The sequence below is a fragment of the Pseudochaenichthys georgianus genome, chromosome 19 (genome assembly GCF_902827115.2).
Source record: "Pseudochaenichthys georgianus chromosome 19, fPseGeo1.2, whole genome shotgun sequence".
Taxonomy (NCBI): Eukaryota; Metazoa; Chordata; class Actinopteri; order Perciformes; family Channichthyidae; genus Pseudochaenichthys; species Pseudochaenichthys georgianus.
The window spans coordinates 2,706,082-2,726,869 of NC_047521.1; the positions used below are offsets into that span (position 1 = coordinate 2,706,082).

At 45.2% G+C, this 20,788-nt stretch overlaps 1 protein-coding gene across 1 annotated transcript in view; it reads left to right on the plus strand.

Annotated features, from left to right (window-relative positions):
• LOC117464661 (caveolae-associated protein 1-like) overlaps window positions 1-20,782 on the plus strand; it is a 23,436-nt gene extending 2,654 nt beyond the window's left edge. Inside the window, exon 2 of the mRNA XM_034107200.2 lies at window positions 18,948-20,782. Within this exon, the coding sequence (XP_033963091.1) occupies window positions 18,948-19,826 (879 nt within the window). The 3' untranslated portion in view covers window positions 19,827-20,782. The remainder of the gene's footprint in view (window positions 1-18,947) is intronic.
• The last annotated feature ends 6 nt before the right edge of the window (window positions 20,783-20,788 follow it).

The window sequence follows — 20,788 nt, forward strand, 5'->3', positions numbered from 1 at the left end:
CAGAAGTCAAATTCGAGCTCCATCTTGAGCAAGGAATTTGATGAGTGAATTGTTTCGAAATCATAAATCAACGTTTTAATTAGTATCTAATAAAGCTGAGGGCTGCACGTTTCCAATGCAATCTGCTTGGAATAGCACCCAGAGAAGAACTCAAGGGGCTGGGGTATTGCTATGTGAGCCACACCAGGCCCTGTGGCAGGAGAACTCTGGCTCGCCCACTAACTCAAAGCACTGGGTTACTTAACGGTTGCCAACCGTGACATAACGGCAGATGTATCTTTATTAAAAAAGCTAAGCACAATGTGTTGTTCTGTATTCAGTGTGCTGCTCCCCTGTTGCCCTTCAAGAGCACATTCTTTCAATATCAGCAGACTGAGAGAGGTTCCACCTTCGCCCCCCAACACGTCACACTGTGTATGTGGCTACTCGCACCGAGCGGCGACACATACATCGTTGGTCTTTGTGACGACTCATTAGTGCTGTTGAATACCACAGAGAACTCACAGCAGCACATTGAACACTGTTGAGCTAATGGTCCTTATGGCTGTCAGAGATGTGTCCTTTGAATAAAGTAGGAAACCAGTAGTCTGCACACCGGACTACAGCCCCATAGAGCCTTTAAAGCAGTGTGGTGTGCCCTAGTCATTTAAAAATGTGCCTTTTTAAACAAAGTCGCTCTAAGGTCGAAGCTGGACTTTGGAGTTATTTCAATATAATAGATAAAACAACAATTTAGAAACATCTACAGTTATAGGATTAATAGCTGTATGTTCTTCCTTACGCCAGGCAAACTAGTTTTAGTCTGGGATTAAATGCTTTGAGTGTACATTTTCTTATTCAAGAATTCACAAAAATACTTACTAAATATGTTTTCTTTCCTACAGCTAGTTTTCTCTCATGTTGGGCATTGGATTCAGAAGCCCTGCCCTGGAGCTCGGGGGTCATAGAACACATTGTTACTGAGCTGTGTGTTGTGTTACTGTGCGTAGGGTCAGCTCACACAGGGAGGGCTCAGCACGGGGTGTAGTGGAGCATACGGATGTGGAACATCTGCTTTAATAGCAGCTGTTGAGCTACCAGTCTTTCCTCCACTCCCTCCTGGCCCCATCACAAGTGAGGTCCTAACAAGCGGACTGGCAGAAGCTATGACTTTGTCCATCTTGTTTTCTCATGTAAAACAAATGTCCTCAACATCCGACACCATAACTATGTATTTGTGATTTCAATGCATATACTGTATATCAGAGTTTCCTGGTGGTCTACAGTATAGGAAGTGTTCCACACCATCATGCAAGCTTGTTTCGGTATTAACGGGGTTTTCTATTTTAGGGTAGGGCATGAAAAAAGTTGGATTGCAACTTAGATTGCAGTTCTTTAAAAAATTGCAGTTAGATCTCATTGTGGCATAATTCATTGCGATCACAAAAAATAAAACCACTCCCCTGCAAAACAACAGCACCTGTTGTGAAAGCAAAGGATATCCCACAACTGGAATGCCGGACTAACTCAGACTACTGTGCGACGTGTGAATCAGCAGCTGATCTGTCATCACATCAGTGCAAGTGTCTCCCTGTTAGCATCAGCAGCTGTCCTTCTGTTTGGGGGAGTGTGTGTGTGTGTGTGTGTGTGTGTGTGTGTGTGTGTGTGTGTGTGTGTGTGGTGTGTGTGTGTGTGTGTGTGTGTGTGTGTGTGTGTGTGTGTGTGTGTGTGTGTGTGTGTGTGTGTGTGTGTGTGTGTGTGTGTGTGTGTGTGTGTGTGTGTGTGTGTGTGTGTGTGTGTGTGTGTGTGTTTGCAGTGGCGTGTGTGTTTTTGGCTCGTTTCGGCCTGAATATCCACTAAGCCATGAGATTCACTCCCTTACATCTGTGTGGAGTTCCTTGACAGCTGAGGCCATATGGAGCCAGAAAAAAGAGCTTACACTAACTGAGGATCCCACCTGGAATGTGACAACCGTACCCCACAGTGTGTGTGTGTGTGTGTGTGTGTGTGTGTGTGTGTGTGTGTGTGTGTGTGTGTGTGTGTGTGTGTGTGTGTGTGTGTGTGTGTTGTGTGTGTGTGTGTGTGTGTGTGTGTGTGTGTGTGTGTGTGTGTGTGTGTGTGTGTGTGTGCGCGAGGGAGTGAAGTAGAGTGATGAAAACATTAGTTCATTCAAGCTATAGTATCCAGTTATATGAACGATAGATCAAATTGTCAAAGTGCACCATTTCAGACGTCACTTATTTCTCCATATTTGGGGCCCAAAATGGTCTGACTAAGAAGATGAGTCCGAGCCTGGAGCTTTGAAGGACCCTTCTCGGCTCTCACCCAGCATTCAATACGACCACTTGGAACAGCTGTAAACACTTAGCCCTACACTTGGTTTAAAGACACACTCTGTGATTGTGTCCATTCTAAGCATACTTAAACTCCCCGGCTATCGTGATGGTCAGGTGTCAATTGTGAAGATCAGGGACATGTTTGTTACCCTGCCCCCAAATGTGTGTCCACGCCACTATCTACTATAGTAGTTGCTGTTGGCTGAAAAAAGGCATTGAGTTTAGTGAGAATATGTGACCGATTGACCCGGGGAGATTCCTCCATCACTGTCATGAGGTTGGGACAATACATGTGGGTGAGTGAGAGCGACAGATAAACAAGAAGAAGAGAGGTCCGTCCACTTTGCACGGGAGCGGATGGGTTCGTGGAGATGAACCCATCTTGACCGGTGTGCATCAAGACCGGGTGGCGACATTACCTATTGACGCAGCAGCCACTGTGAGTACTATTCGTGTTGAATTAGACTTCTCTATTTCAGTTATTCTACTCTGTATAATTGTTCTGTAGTTATTGTAGCTAAATCGGCGCTTTTGAGAGATTTTAAATCTCAGATCTGATCACGTGAACCCGTTACACAGGGCTCAGTAGGCACTCAAGCCTGCATTACAATATAGGCAGGGCCTCTCAGCTGTCGCCCATCAGCTGTAGAGAGTTAACTAATTAGAGGGGCGTGGCCCCACAGCTGTGAGAACTCAGCAATCAGGCGTCCATTTAGGTAGCTCTTTCCTGGAGCGTCAGCTTCAGCTTCAGACAGCCGAAGACATTGGAGTCCTGCGGGAGTAAGACTGACAAAGACATTGGAGTCCTGCGGGAGTAAGACTGACAAAGACATTGGAGTCCTGCGGGAGTAAGACTGACAAAGACATTGGAGTCCTGCGGGAGTAAGACTGACAAAGACATTGGAGTCCTGCGGGAGTAAGACTGACAAAGACATTGGAGTCCTGCGGGAGTAAGACTGACAAAGACATTGGAGTCCTGCGGGAGGCAAAGAGGAGGCAAATCCTACTCTGATTGAGCTAAGTATCGCTGGTGTTTTATTTTTATTTTCTTTAGCTTTCTACGACTCGCTGCACCCTCGCTGCGAGGGGGACCCAAGTTCCCATCAGCAAAAACACGTGGGTTTGCTATCCTGGCTCCAAGATGGTGGAATGAGCTCCCATTGACATCAGGACGGCAGAAAGCTTACACACCTTCCGGCGCAGACTGAAGACTCATCTCTTTCGACTTCACTTCGAGCGATAGAACTATTAACAAAGAATTATTAACAAAGCACTTATATACTAATAAAGGGCTGGCTCCTCTAAAGCCAGTTGAGTAGCACTTGAAATACTTGGCTCTATGAAACCTGATGTACTTTATGATTCTGTTTTCTTCGAGGTTGTGTCTTCCTGGTCGAATGTACTTATTGTAAGTGGCTTTGGATAAAAGCGTCAGCTAAATGCAATGTAATGAAAAGCAGGGACCGTATTTAGACAGCTGATTCATAACCCCGGCGTCCTCAGCTCTCCATGCTAACCTCCCCCTGCCTCTCCCTCCAGTCACCACCCTGTTCCTCCCTTTCCCTTGCTCCTCCACCCACCAGGATAACTCTCTCCACATCATGTCCTCCTCACCCCACCACGCCCTAAAGACCATCCTTTCTCCCTCCCCCCTGCATTTTTCTATCGCTTCCCTCATTTTCTTCTTTGTCCAAACCTATCAGATTGTCCTCTTGATGAATCATTCACAGATAAGCATGTTCAGATTGCCTTAGTATCCGAGTGGTTACATAGCCATTCCATATCATTTCAACATCATTCATTTAATTAAAAAAAGTTGGAATCCACGATCCAGTGGCAGGGCAAAGTGCACAGTACTTTAGTCCTGGTTGCCTGCAGATGAATTTAGAATCTATTTATTGGCAGCAGACAAAATTGTAATAATTCCCAAATGGGGCTTGTTACAATGTAGCTTGCCAGCCAAGTTGGCCTGCATGTCGACACTACGCCACTTCACACTGTCCCTCTTTGTGGTTTTACTGGAGCCTTAAGAAAGAGCTGTTACATGTTTTCCTCTTTGAATCAAAGCTTTGTTCTTTTGTCTACTTTTCTTGACGTTCAATGGAATCAGGAACTGCAGAGATGTCACAAACAATCTGTCAGAACAAATCCTGCTCATCTTTCTTATACCTTCCTCAGAAACCAACCAAAACATCTGTTGCCATACTATTTCCATAAATAGCACCTTGTCAAACTGCTCCGATATTCCACTGTGCTCATAGTTTCATCCAAATGATTTACAAATGAAGCACTCTGAGCATTCTTCTCCCAACCAGAACCAGATCTGCAACACTGTAAAGTACACACTTCACAAACAGCCTTGGAGCAAAAGATGTCCGAGTAGTGAATTGCATGGAAATTAATCAGTCAACCCATTCTTTTCATGCAGGTCGATCCAGGTCCATATAAGGACATGTGAGGCAGAAATGTTCCTCGCTCCGCTCACAGGCCGATTGTGTGTAACATTGTTTCAGCTGGGAGCTCGGAGTGTTTTTGGTTTGGGTTCAGTAGGCAGGGGTGGTGTCAGTAGGCAGGGGTGGTGTCAGTAGGCAGGGGTGGTGTCAGTAGGCAGGGGTGGTGTCAGTAGGCAGGGGTGGTGTCAGTAGGCAGGGGTGGTGTCAGTAGGCAGGGGTGGTGTCAGTAGGCAGGGGTGGTGTCAGTAGGCAGGGGTGGTGTCAGTAGGCAGGGGTGGTGTCAGTAGGCAGGGGTGGTGTCAGTAGGTAGGGGTGGTGTCAGTAGGCAGGGGTGGTGTGAATGCCAGGCAAGATGGCCGGGGCATTGACAAGAGAGTGTTAACAAAGTTCTGAGAAAGGGGAAAGAGAGAAGGAGAGGAGGGATAGAGGATAGAGGAGACAGAAGGGGAGGTAACATAGGGCTTATGGAGACAGAGAATGAGAAGGGGGAGCCATCTAAAAATAGCAACTATCACATACTTGTTTGATTGTGAGAAGGAAAGGGCCTTTAGAAAAGTGTTCCTGTTTGGTTTTGCGGATCAGAAGCCAGGCCTAGATAGGGTTGGGTATCGTTTGAATTTCCACGATTCCGATTCCGATTCCGATTCTACTTTTCGATTCCGGTTCTTAACGGTTCTCGATTCCGATTCTTTGAGGGGCAGGGTAAAAAAATTACATTTATTTGAGAAACTTTTACACAGGTTAGTTTAAAGTAATATTCACATTAATCAGTCTGTTTATATTCACTGCTATGTAACTTTAACCTGAGAACCACTGAAGCTACAACAGTGCAACAGTCCAACTTTTAAAAACAGTTCTTGTTGAGAAAAACAAGCATATCTGCCTCTCAGGCATACCGGGAAGAAATGTTTGAACATTTTGAAGTAAAATGCTTCAATCTGGTGCACACGCAGAATTACTAGAGACTAGATCTAGGGGGTACAACTCTAAACACCCATATGAAAAAGATCAGTTTACATTTTAATAATTAAATAACAAATAGCCTACATGTAATGCATTTTATTTTTGTTGTTCATTCATATCTTATTTTACTATTTTATTTATGCATATCTTTTTATCTCTCCAGTTTAAAACGATATGTCTGGTTTACTGTCCTATAGTATACATTGGAATGATTTCAAACCTGTTTTATCCCAATAATTATAAAAGAGTGCCTTGGAAATATGTGTTTACATAAATTGTGATCAAAACGTTTGAGACCCACTGAGATAACTTAGACTAAAGTGAACTATCTAAACACTCAGAGTCCTTTACCTCACTGAGCTGTAGTTATCAGCCTCTCAGTCAGACTGGAGAGGACTCTCCTCCACATCATTGAAGAAACATCTTCTTCTTCCGTTAGAGCAGCTAGCACCAGATGCTAATAACAACAGCGCCGGTTCTAGTGCACCCTCCCTTTCTCCCTCGCTCACTCGCACTTTGGCTGTGAGCTGCGGTTGCCAGATAAGCCAACATCCCCCATTTTCATCACTTGCAGCGCCCATCGTACAGGGCAAATGAAAAGTGTAACCGGGGTGAAAAGGGTGTTACATTTACTTAATTATGAATGTTGTTACATCAAGGTCGAAAATTAGGATGAGCCCCAACGGTCAAAACATTTATTTTTTCTCCCAGAGCTGTCAGCGCAGCGCCTCCACAGATCTGGCGCCCTAGGCGAACATTTATAATGCCAGTGCGACGGGCCGGCCCTGGTCTCAGGTTACACTGTAGGAAATGTAGATACAACGCTACATTTCCCGCCCCGCCGCAGTCATGCAGCAGGCTACGGAGAGCTGCGAGAAACAGTTCCTCAGGAATCGAAAAGCGGAACCGAAATTCACATTTCTAAATGATACCGTTGGAATCGAAATGTTGGAACCGGTTCCGAACCGGAACCGGTTCTCGGTACCCAACCCTAGGCCTAGACGAGTTGTTCCGACATTCAGGACACAACAACAGCTTGATTGTTAATTATTGACATTAACATTTGTCTTCCGATCACAATGTTATGCTAGTAGAGGCTAATGTAGCCTGTTGCTCTGTCCCGTTCCTCTTTAATTATATGTGCCCTAATCTGCACGATGCAATAGATGTTTTCTCCATGGAAACGAGGGCATGTTTGCTTGACAGACGGGTATCTTATTCTAACATGTTTGTGGTGGTGGCTGCAGCCAGCTATGACTGAACTTGAATGTTCTGGCAGCAGTTACTTGGTAAGGTCAAAGACACTATCCTCATGTTTCTTTTCTTTTGTATGTCCCTGGTCACAACTTAGCCAGTCATGCCAAATGTCCATTGCATAGTCACTCATGTTTTGTTTACCATTATCAAAAGTTGTGGATTATACCTGGACTTTATATTAGTACCGCAATGGTCAAAGTGGCAGATAGAGGCCTCCAACTGAAGTCTTCTTCTGAGAGAAAAGTCACTGTTTCTGGTGCACTACTCAAGGTTGGTGAGAGTTGCAGTTGTAGTGTGTGTTTCCACCCATTGGCCACTTGGGGCAGCAATGAGACAATTCTGCATTCTGCTTTTGCTTTAATAGATTCACACACTTGTGAAATAAAACATGTGCATAACAACAGGTTGATGGAAACGTGTATTCTTTACTGGCAGACAAATCAATTAAAATGGGTGGAGACAATGTTCTGACACCGTTAACGTTGTACTTCTCGTAATAATATACATTAAAGAACAGGGAGCGGTCTCCCTACCATTCACTGTCACATCTGAACATATTCAAACATACCCTAATCGTCTTTCAGCCGTGGTAAATTGCATGACTTATCTGCTACTCAGTACACATCAATAGAGAATATTGTCTCTCAGATCCTTGTCTTTCCCCAAATGATATTTGATTTGTGAGTAAAAGCTTTTCCACATGAGTCAGATGTGGCTGACTCATAGTCAAGAGGTGCTTATTGAAAACATTAGTTTGTTCCTCATGATTCCCTCCATCATGTGTTTCCTGCTCTGAATCTATTGGCCTGAACAGAAGTTTGTTTGTGAGAAGTCACTTAACCATCGAGCTCTGTATTAATGTCATATGAGGACGCCTTTCTCACACTTCTTTCTCTCAAACATGTCTACAGTTTATGGTGCTTTCAGGGAAGCCAAGAGCCATCATTTCTGTACATTTCTGAGTTATCAGGCTCATTTTATTACGTTTATTTCTGTGGGGGGGATTAGATCCCCTTAGAATGTTGATTGAACTAAAAAAGTGAAACTACCTAAATCCAATGTACTCGACTTGAACGTCTGGAGACGAGTCAGATGTCAGGATTCTCTTTGAGTAAGCCTCTGCTATTTGGACCATTCTTCTTTCAATCTGTTTCTCCCTCATTCTCTTTCTGAAAGCTCAACAACATCACGTTAGCCCTTTCAACACGAGTACTTCAATACACTGCATCTGCTTACGCCCATCAGCAGCCGTACACTTGTGTTAGCGTGAAGCAGAGGACACATTTCACAGAGCAGAACAGGAGCAAACAGGAGAGGAAGAACCCACTTCTTCTGCAGCTCCATAAATCTCTCCATAAACACCAACCTCCTCCATTGTTATAGGAAAGAGTAACACAGGGTTGCCATGGGAACAGCCACTGTCATCCCCGGCTGTCCAAGTTACTGTTAGCCAAGCATGGGGAGCTGTACATAGAACCAGAGAGGGCACGTAAGGGGTGGGGGTGGGGGGGGGCTTCACCTGCTGGTCCCATCATAATAAAATCACTTTTTGAGAGTGAAGCTAAAACTTCAAAGATTACATTCAAATGTTAAATCATCTTGTGTTTACAGTTACCATTGGGTATGGCATTGCAATTATACATGGGTGTGTTATTAATGACTGGGTTCCTTGTGTACTCACTACCAAGGATTGTGTGTGTATGTGTGTGTGTGTATTGGGCTGCATTTGCATGTGTGTGTATCTGTGTGGCCCTACGTGAAAGTACATGATCACCAAAGTATGTTGTAAACCTCCAGTGAGAGTCGACAATGGCAAGCTGTGTCTTGCAGTGCGAGGGGAGAGGGGTGAGAGCGAGCTGCCTCGCACACATGTGTCTGGAGCCTTGGAAACACTTCAAGAAATCCTTATTTGTGAAAGATTGATGAGTTCATCCTCACAAAGCTCCTCTGTTTGAGCGGAGAAGAGGTTCATGCAAACTGTTGTGGCTCCTGAACACACTGGCAGACATGCTGTGGTGCATTTGAGCACTGTAGGAAATCAGACCACACAATAACACAAGGAGACGTATCCTGCCGAGGGATACGAGTATAGGGGTGAGGAAAACATTACCAATGTCATGGAACTGATTTTAAGAAACGGTTCAACATTGCAGAAAACATGCTAACTTAAATCCCTTTTTTAAAGTCTCCTTTCTGTGTGTTAGGTATAAAGTGTTAGCCTAGCTTAGCATACAGACTTTGGACAGTGGGAAATGACTAACCTGGCTCTTTCCAAAGTTCAAAATACCCTTTCCAATATATGAATCTCAATCATTTACAGATTTGTTTTTCTTTTGGCATCATGCCTTTATTAGATAGAGAGATGACAAGGGAGAGAGATGACAAGGGAGAGAGATGACAAGGGAGAGAGATGACAGGTCCCCAACAGAACTCACATCAGGGATTCTGCAGGTCCAATCCCCTAAAGTAGAGTTTACTTCAAAGGGCAGCACAATGTGGCACAGTGCTCAAAGTGATTGTGGATAAGTGCGGCCACGTACAGTAGTGTGGCCACGTTTGCAAAAGTGCGGCAAAGTGTGTAAAAGTGTAGCAAAGTGGCTTGCTCAGAGCTGCGTGCTATTTCTATTCAAATCTGTGAGAGTGTGCTGGTCTTAGCCGACCTCCCCGACTTTCCCTTAGAACTTGGAAACTCGAGGTTAAGTGTTGATACTGGGACCTTGAGAATTAGCTGCTTCCCTTTCATTAAAAAAAACGATTATGAAGCTGTGCAAATAAAAAGTATGCTCAAATGGATATGGCTTGTTGTCAACAACCTAAGCAGTTTTCAAAGACCACCTAACAAGCCTCCTGCATGTGTTGTTTTCTTACAAATAAAACTACAGAACAAAAGAATATATTGCATATCTTCATGCAAAGCATCAACGTGTGCAAAGGGTCAGCAGTCTATAATATAGTTCTACTGATTGTAATGCAAATCAGATTCCTTCAATTATCAATGCTATTGGAGCAATCGTCCTGAACTGGATCACATAAGAATGTAGTTCTCTCGTTCACAGCTGGCACAGGAATATCTTTGGTTTCTCAATGTTTGGTTGCCATGGAGCTGTGACTGTGATGCTGATCTGTCTCATTCCACAGTCATTTGAGAACCGTAGTCTCCTCTCTTAACACTGTAAGGAAACCACAGAACCAGGGAAGGTAGAAGGAAACAAAGTAAGGGGTCAGGAATGAGGGCTGGAAGGAATGTAGGGATGTGAAAGAGAGCTGCTGAGCTGCAGCACAACAACAGGCCTGGTGACTCACCCGTCTCTCCCCCCTCAGGGACCTGCGGCATGCCATCACTTTATATAGAACTCTCTCTCTCTCCCTCTCTCTCGTCCCTTGCCTCTGATTAAAGGGGACGAGTGGAAAATAGGAGGAGAGTAGGGAGTGCTCTCAATGCTGTGTGTGACCATCACACTCTTTCCCATGGCACTCACATGAGAAATGAACACACACACACACACACACACACACACACACACACACACACACACACACACACACACACACACACACACACACACACACACACACACACAGTCCTGGCTGGTTGGAGCAATGTATGCAGATGCAACCATCACCTGAGGATCCGGCTGACGGAGAGCATCAAGGTTCAGATGATATTCCAGCATGCTTGTCTTGGTCTTAGTTAGAACACAGTAAGGCATGCAGAACACCTATTACTGTATGAGGTGTCTGTTATCTTACAGCCATGCAACTTTTGAACTCTGTTGTTAAAGTCCACATGTTGTCACATTGTGTCTCGGTGTTCCAGCTCTGCACCTTCTCTGGGTGCTCTATGATGCTTTGGGGAGAGTACTTGCAAGCCCAGACAAAGGTCACACCCACAGCGTCTGCAATATAAAGACACTGATGTGAACCTGAAGTGTGTGTCTAGCTACTGACTTGGTCAATGTAGAGGAAGCAGGAGCATCTCAGCGAGGCCTTTCGCAGTGGCATTGATGTGGTAGATGAAGAGTTGAGCTTTACTCACACATTGTTTTAACACGTTACATATTTATTAGTTTTTTTACAAAAGTGAAAAAAACACATATTAGGAGAAAATGTTCCTCCTTGAGGTTCCGTTCAATCTGCTCTCCAGCATGCATCCTGCTTCCTGCTTCCTGCTAACGGCCGGTCCTTCACGCTGATGCTGTGGACGGGCTCCAGGGTTGGACCTCTGCCGCTGTTGGACAAGTCAACTTGTTTTAAACAGATTAACAGCTGCTTTGAGCCAATCATTGTTCAATCAATCAATCAATCAATGTTTATTTATATAGCCCAATATCACACATGTTACATTTGTCTCAGTGGTCTTCACAGTGTGTACAGAATATCAGTATGACAATACGACACCCTCTGTCCTTAGACCCTCGGTCCTCAGACCCTCTGTCCTCAGACCCTCTGTCCTTAGACCCTCTGTCCTTAGACCCTCACATCGTACAAGGAAAGACTTCCAGAGAAAACCCAGTTTAAAGGGAACATGGGAGAAACCTCAGGGAGAGCAACAGAGGAGGGATCCCTCTCCCAGGACGGACAGACGTGCAATAGATGCCGTGTGTAAATTGAAAGATAATACATTTGCAACATAGGTAGTCCAAATGTTTGGAAAAGCATGTGTGTATAATAGGAAGATGAATCCACGAGGATATCCATCCAGGACCGATGATCCAGGACCACAGCCACGACTTGCGATCCAGGGCTCGCGATCCAGGACTCAGGACCGCAGGATCATCCATGACTCCGGATCCCGGCGTATATAGACACCAAAAAGAAAGACATGTGGGGAAGCTGGGTTAATGGGAACATGAGAGTACACAGGTAGAGACAGAGAGAAGGAAGAAGGAAGATGTCCCCCGACAAACTAAGCCTATATCAGCAAAACTAGAGGCTGAATCTAATCAGCCCTAACTATAAGCTTTATCAAAAAGGTTCCAACATGTTGGAGACCCATGACTCAGCACTCAGACCCTCCAGGATGCTGCTCTGGGCAGACTGCACACACCCCATGAGCTTTACTAATATTTCTTGACTTGGTTAAAAATCATAAGACATGTCATTTATACCCAATCTTGATATCATGCACTTCTTTGGGGGGGGGGCTCAACCTGGGCACTGGATGTTCTGCCCGGAGGACAGAGGGGGGGGGCAGCTCTACCGCCTGGAGGACAGAGGGGGGGGGGCAGCTCTACCGCCTGGAGGACAGAGGGGGGGGGGCAGCTCTACCGCCTGGAGGACAGAGGGGGGGGGGCAGCTCTACCGCCTGGAGGACAGAGGGGGAAACAGATGGACCTTTTTACAGTTATGTCACAGATCAGCAGTTTACTGTCTTGGTGATGCTTCTGACTTTGGCCAGAGATAAACCGCTTTAATCTTGTATGCAAATAGTTTAGTTTGAACTATCCAGGTTTGAACATATCTCAGATATTTAAGCTTCTATAACAATCCAGGTTAACTCTTGAGGGGGAATGATTCCTGCTGCCTCAAACATTGCACTCCACTATGAAGGACTCAGCTCTGCCACCCTCCCTGGTCCAAAGTGTTCCGTGGGTAACTCCATGGCGCTCGCCTGCTCTTGGCTGAGCTTGTGTCGTCTTTGTTATAAAAAGATTTACAATGTGCTGTGTATGGAAATGCTCTTTTAACTAAAAGTATGAAGTGTTCCAGAGCCTCCAGAAGATGTTTAATTACCCTGTTTCTTTTCTGTGTGTGGCTTAAGGAGCCATAAAGGGTATTTGTTAAGTGACTTAAAGGTCAAAAGGAATTCCTAACCTTAGAAACAGCAGTTGAGAAACTGACCTCACCACAAGGCCCATGTCATGTCAGCTTAGTGGAGCCTTTACTTCAGATCTCACCACCTGATCTAAGTGATATCAACATCTCCATGACGACCTGGGGAAGGCCATCAGCTGATGAACATCATGAGGTTGTTAGATTGTGACTCCAGAGCTCCAGAAGAAGAAGGACAGTGTCCTCGTTTGATTCCTTGACTGCCCACATTCCTCTGCACGTCAGTATGAGGAGGAGGATTCCCCATCTTCCTGGACTCACTGGAAAATCCCCTTTTTGCGAGAGTGTGTGTTTGAGTGTTTCCTGCATCTATGCTAGCAACTGTACATGTGCTGCGTGAGTGCTCCACACACACACACACACACACACACACACACACACACACACACACACACACACACACACACACACACACACACACACACACACACACACACACACACACACACACACACTCTTTCCACAGCAGTAGGGAGTTCTTTGTGGTGTAAGTTTAAACAGGAAAGCAGAAACAGAGAGGGGTGTGTTGCACTGGGATTCCTGTCTCTCACTCTGTAAGGCTGATGAGTGGTTGCAGTGTGGGCTTGGAGTGGAAAGCTTCCATGGTGCGCTCACACACACACACAAGTTCAGGCACAGTCAAAGCTTGTGCACACACATACAAAGACCTTCATTACACAAACAAACAACTTCTGTCTGCTTTCCAATCCTTCCCTTCATCTGGAAACATTATAGTTCAAGCTCACCACTGTTACCATGGAGACACAAGTACAACAACATATTTTTGAATGCCACGAGAGGCAAAACAATCTAAAATGGTTAGTTCTGGCGTGATTTGTACGAGTTCACTTTATGCACAACATTGTAATCGTGGCACGCGGCACAGCAGCACAGATGTAGCTGAAGGCATATCAAAGGGATGTTGAGCCTGAGGCTGGAAGTATCCTAGCACACACTTGGCTGAGGTATGGCTCTGGCATTGTTGTTGTTGCCATGGTTCCTCTGAGCTGGTTGATCGTCAGTGTGCGGCTCACCACTTGGCAACGCCCAGACAATCCAACTATGCCCACATGAAACTTCCCTAAAACTGTAACATGTGACTTCCAGGAAACACACGGGACAAACAGGAACGCGTGCCTTCAGTGATACGTGAATGATATACAACACACACGAGGATCCTTTGGTTTGCTTAACAGTTTGAGATTTGACCAAATGTTTTTACTTCTGTGAAGGGCAGCCATTTCCTTTTTTTGTTTTTTGTTTAGTAATGAAAGTTCACCAAAGATTGTAATCCATTTGTGAACTCCAAGTGTTCTGTTGTTGCAGTATAGCTGCTTAGCTGCAGGTATAGTGCAGAGTCTACGGAGCAGCCTGCTAGAGGACACACATGAATACAGTGTTGATACACTTTGATCAATTACACGACTAAGACATTTCATACAGTACTATGCACAACATGGACTCACATACATGTATTGATTTGATCCATGCGGCATGCTTTGCAACACGAACAGCTGTCAGTCATACATAATGTAAACATGCAGAACCACTCGGACCAGCCCGTTAAATCCACTTTTACTAGAGTTTGAACATTTCCGACGTTGACCACTCAATAGCAGTATAATGTCAACACGGCGGCACATTGGTTTGAATGGCCTCCTGCCAACTTACGGAAAACAGGTATAGACTTTATACTTTTGAACTGAAATGAAATATCTTATAACTTAGAGTGAAACTAACTTTATAAACGTTAGGGGTTCAGGTCAGAACGCTTGTGCTGGGCTGCACAGAGGCAGAGTGGGACAGAAGCCCCCCCACACACACACACACACACACACGCACACACACACACACACACACACACAGACACACACACACACACACACACACTCATCACGAGAGAAACACTACATTATGCTGACAACACAGAGCATCAGGCAGCTGATCTCAGCATCTGACACACACTGACTCACTCACACACACACACACACACACACACACACACACACACACACACACACACACACACACACACACACACACACACACACACACACACACACACACTCATTGGGGGTTCTGTGTTTATGTTCTTGTTGATACATGGTGAGCATAAAGTAGCTGCTTCTGGTTGTGCAGAAAGTGAAGCACTTGTTAGCCGTACAAGCCCAGCTTTAGAGCAGGCATTTGGCTTGTTAGTCAAATATAAAAAGCAAATATAAAGAAGAAACACTTAAACGCATAGCAGAGAAAACGTCTGAATAAGTCGGTTGCTAAGGGAAAAGATGTCTAGGTGTCAAGGAATTGAAAACCTGGCTCCACAGCAGACACCTGGATTATTTCCAAACGCTTGAAGGAGATTCATTAGAAGTGTCGATGCTATAAACTGATCCAGAGTAGAACAAGACTCGCCAATGGAAAACTCGCTTGGATGTAACTATGGTGACACATGACAACTGAAAGATGTACAGTTGATAGTAGGTCTGAAATACCAACGGCTAAATGGGCCATTTGTTCACTATATAAGTGTATATATGATGTGTTTCACTGTCTACTTATCATGTATGATTCCAGGGAGCTCAAAGGTGTGGACGAGTAACAGCACCGTAAACACCTCTCAGGTGAATGGGTTTAGCTTTCCACCAACCATGAGTCATGTGTGTTATACGTTGTACGAGAGTGGCAGCAGTGGTGAAATTCATGTAGTGCACTGTGAACACACACACACACACACACGCACAGATTGTGGTTTAGTGTGTTTTGCAACTCAATTCCCTCCTGATCATTTAGTAATGAAAGTACAAACCAGATATGGAAATGATCTCCTTTTGCAAGAGCTAAAGGCAAATTGTAGTCTCACTGCCACACACCCACACACACACACACACACACACACACACACACACACACACACACACACACACACACACACACACACACACACACACACACACACACACACACACACACACACACACACACACACACACGTCAACAAGCGCACACACACAGAGCCATTACATACCTCATCCCTCTAGTTTCCATGGCTCTGAGTGTACCTTCCTGTGTTTTGTTCAGAAGCGTCATCGAGAACAATGCCCCATTAAATTAGGAGGGTCAGGATGTCAACACATTAAGGCGAATGCCTGAACTTCCCTCTTTCCATGTACTTGGACACACACACACACACACACACACACACACACACACACACACACACACACACACACACACACACACACACACACACACACACACACACACACACACACACACACACACACACACACACACACAGCACAGACCCCCCTGATGAATTCGGCCTATGCAAACACATTAGTGACCTCCAACACTGTAGCTGACAGACGGGGCTCCCGCGGGCACACACGGTACACACTGTACGTCTCCAGAGATAAAGTAACAGTCCAGCTAAAGCTCAACAAGCTTATGAGATTCAGCTAGCTTAACCGTATCATGGGTGTGACAGTTTATTCATCAACAAAGCCTAAAATGACTCCAGAATATGTGTGTAGTTATATTAATATGTTTGTCGTAGCTAAATGTGCGGCTATTTGAATGACTTTGTAAACTGCAGGGTAGCTTGTAATTGAACTCCAGGTGGAACTAAAGTGTTGATTATGATTCACATCATTATTCCATTCACTGAACAAACTGAACCGTTGACTTTAATTAAATGTATTGTGTCAACAGATTTCACATAACTGTATTAGGTTAGTTGAAAGCAGTAATATTAAGAAACTCATATTCATTTATTTATATGAAACTTCATATCATTGCTTCCAACTAACCTTATACAGTTATGTGAAATCTGTTGACATAATACATTTAATTAAAGTCAAAAATGTTGATATATCAGGAAACTCCATTGTCATTCAAACACGTATTCCCATAAGAGAACATTCAGCCCTAACGTGGACTTTAGTCAGAACTCCGGTGGCAGTGTGTGTGGCCGTGTCAGAGAGTCGGCCTTCACGTTGCTTAAGCGATTTCCAACACCCAGCGCATTGTTCTTGGGATCGAAACATGCTGTGATGAATATTAGCAGGTCAGGTATTTTCCCAGCGCCGCGCCTAACAACACAGCTGTTCGAGAAAGCCAAGATCCCACGTCCAGGGTCAAGTTGACCAAAGATACCGCAGTACAATACCTTCATGAGACCACCATCGCACTGCTGAACAGAACACAATAGACAGGAGCCCCCCCCCAGTCCCCGTCAGCTCCCATACCCCCACCTTCCAGCCAAGCCTTGATGCTATCATCTTCCTGCTGAGCAGATGGTTTCCAAGACTCAGAAGCATCATCCCACGTGTGCTATTACTCGAGTCACAACAGCCCAGAAGTGTCTTCCCTTTCCACACCTTACCCCCCCTCCCTGCGATCCTTTGTCTGTGTTCCTGTTTTGAATGTAGAGGCGGTGTAGAGGGACAGGAAAAGACAATACAGTACGTACAACAAGTATTAGCCCTCACACAGACATTCAGGAGCCCAATTGGACGAGGATTTGCCGTGATGGAAAGAGGAAGCGCCGCTTTCCTCACCCCTCCTTACATGGCTTCATCTACAGGCCGCAGCATTGTGCTTACGAGGTGAGGGAGGCACAAGGAAAGGCTCCCTCGCTGCGAGGCAAACAGAGGGAAGTGGAGAAGGTTGATAGGATATGGAGATGGGGGGAAATGGAGGGTTGTATGATGGCAGAAGGAGGTGAGCATGGTGCTGGGCGGGCCGGGTCAGGTGGTCCTACTTGCAGGACAGGGTATCGTGGTCATCTGTACGGAGGTGTCAACACTGTGCTGAGAAAGACTTATATATTGCAACAAACACCTCGTGGCTCCTAAAGCCGAAGGGATGCTAGTGGGGCTGCTGTGTCCTGAGGGGGTGCTAGTGGGGCTGCTGTGTCCTGAGGGGGTGCTAGTGGGGCTGCTGTGTCCTGAGGGGATGCTAGTGGGGCTGCTGTGTCCTGAGGGGATGCTAGTGGGGCTGCTGTGTCCTGAGGGGATGCTAGTGGGGCTGCTGTGTCCTGAGGGGATGCTAGTGGGGCTGCTGTGTCCTGAGGGGGTGCTAGTGGGGCTGCTGTGTCCTGAGGGGATGCTAGTGGGGCTGCTGTGTCCTGAGGGGATGCTAGTGGGGCTGCTGTGTCCTGAGGGGATGCTAGTGGGGCTGCTGTGTCCTGAGGGGATGCGAGTGGAAATGCCATATTGATCAATAAAATCAACATTTCTCAACCAATGAGCAAGTTGAATGGCAATCTCATGTTTTTGTATTAAGGTCATGGAGTGACGGAAATGTAATGGGTCCATATTGTTTGGTGTGGAAACGTTATATGTTATATGAATCGGTTAAATGAATTCTGAAGATTTGTTATGATGACCCTTTAGGAAAGACGGCCCATATTAAGTGTACTATTACCAAGCTTAACCTTACACCATATGTCCTATCTCACAGTCTAGACTTACTATACTGTAAATACTATGGGCATAGTGTGATAATTAGTTTGTGTGTGTGCGTGCGCGTGTGTGTGGGGAAAGGTATGTGCAGCTTTGTACTCAAACTGTGGTTTTCTTGCATAACTCTTTAACACATTGCTCACGGCTCCCAGGAAACCCCCCCAACCTATTTCCATGTTCCATCCCTTTGTCTTACATTCTTCCCTGTCATTTCTCCCTCTGGCATGGCATAATTAAGTGCACCCTGGAGTCGTGTTACTATCAGTCCACATCTCTAATGCCTCTAAGCTCTGACGGGTGAGTCACTGCAGTGGTCCTGTGTGTACCTGTGCAGAAAGAGAATGGGAAATTGCACAAATAGAAATGAATACATGCAAACATATTATATTATGAAAAACTTTACAATCTCATCCACTAAACATTCAAATCTGCAGTAATTTGACTATACAGTAACTATACTGCCGATTCATTTCTCAAGATGTATTCTTCTCAGTGATTTTCCAGTTCCATCTAGCTTTTATACTCGTTGTTTATGTTATTGGGACTTCCAAAATGTTTACGCCTGTCGTGAACCGTCATTTCCTGTTTAAAACGTTTTTTCTGGTTTTGCTAAATTACATTAACAGTACTTTCATAAACAAATGATGTTCTTTTCTCCACAGGATGAAGTGAAGGTTCCCTCAAAACTCAGCATCTCCAAATCCTTGAGGGTTTCTGAGTCCGTGTCAGGAAGCAGAGGAGGCAGCATGCTGGAGCTGAAGGAAGTGGTGGAAGGGGAGGAGGCAGGGGAAGCAGAGAAGGCAGACAAACCCCATGTAGACCTCTCGTCAGATGAGGAGGGGTTGGAGATCGAGGACACCATCGAGGAGACCCGCGCCGAGCGCATCAAGCGAAGCAGCCTGCAGCGTGTGCAGACCCTGAAGACGGTCTTCTCAAAGGAGAAGATGGATAAGAACAGAGCAAAGACCAAAGAGAACCTGGAGAGGACCAAACAGAAAACCAAGGAAAACATTGAGAAGACAAAGCAGAAGACAAAAGATAACCTGGAGAAGACCAAGCAGAAAACCAAGGATACTTTGGAGAAGACCAAACAGAAGACCAAGGACAATCTGGAGAAGACACGTCACAACATCGAGAAGAAGATGGGGAAGCTCGGAACACGGATGAGTGTCAACCCTGATCGCAAGCAGAAGATCGTGACATCCCGTGAGAAGGTGAAGAAGTCCTTCACACCGGACCACGTGGTTTACGCCCGCTCAAAGACTGCCGTGTACAAGGTGCCCCCCTTCACCTTCCACGTCAAGAAGATCCGTGAGGGTGCCGAAGAGGTGGTCCAGGGAACCGAGATGGTGGAGGTGTCCCAGGATGCTGATGCCTTCAGTGGAGTGGATGGGGAGGTGGAGGAGGGCGCAGTGGAGCTCGAGATGGAGATGATGAATGGAGGAGGGGATGATGAGGAAGAAGAAGCTGACGAGGATGAAGAGGAAGACAGCCAAGAGGCTCTGCAGGAGAATGAAGACAGAGATAGAGACAGCGACTAGATAAAGAATAAGGAATTGGGAAAGATCTTTACATAATCCCTGAGATTGTTTTGTAAAAGCAAAATTCGGGATTGCTAAAGAAAAAAATATGGTTCATGACAACTTGGGTCTACTTTTGTTATTGGTTCAGCCATTATTGGTGTCAGTTATGATAACGTTGGAAGTCATTGCTGAGATCTGGGAACACGTTAAAGATAGGTCAGTCAGATGGTTAGGGTTAGGGTACAGTAAAGTACAAACCACTTACAGAAAGACGTGTGGACAGCACTGCTATCATAAGGACGTACTGTTCGTCTTTGTTTCTCCAACCGTATAAGTCTGGCAAGCCTCCAAGCCATCCTTTCTGATTGTCCGTCTGTTTGCATCTCTCGACTTGAATCTTAATGTTGCTGAAACATAAGCAAAGAGCAAAGCTAGTGCCAGGAAGTGTACCAGTATACACCAACTGTATTGGTGCAAAAGGAGTAGGGACTAGAAGGTAATCTGACGTTGGGTTCCCAGATCGAGATACTTCATTTGTGAAGACAATGTTATTATCACCGTTACGAATAATGGCACTAACTACAACATAGGGACCCAAGTTGTGCAAACAAAATAATAAATCACCAGAAAGGGCTTCTTTTTCGAGGGATAATACAAATCTTCCCATATCCCATATATTCCCAAGTGCACAAGCACTTCACGGGTAGCGAGCTGCTACAGTGTTTAGAGTCCATATGTGTCCGAGTGAAGTTGATGATCGTGAAATTGGAAAGAAGAAGCAGAAGAAAATGTGAAGAGGAAAACGAAAATAACTTTGTTGTTGGCTGGGGAAGGGAGGTCGAGTCATTGTGGAACTGACACCATCATCGCATTGTTCGTATTTTTACCATGTCCTCCTATTTAAAAAAAAAACACCAAGCAAGCATATGGACAGGAATAATCTGCTGTCCTGAATTATAGTATTAATGTCCGACGGGAAG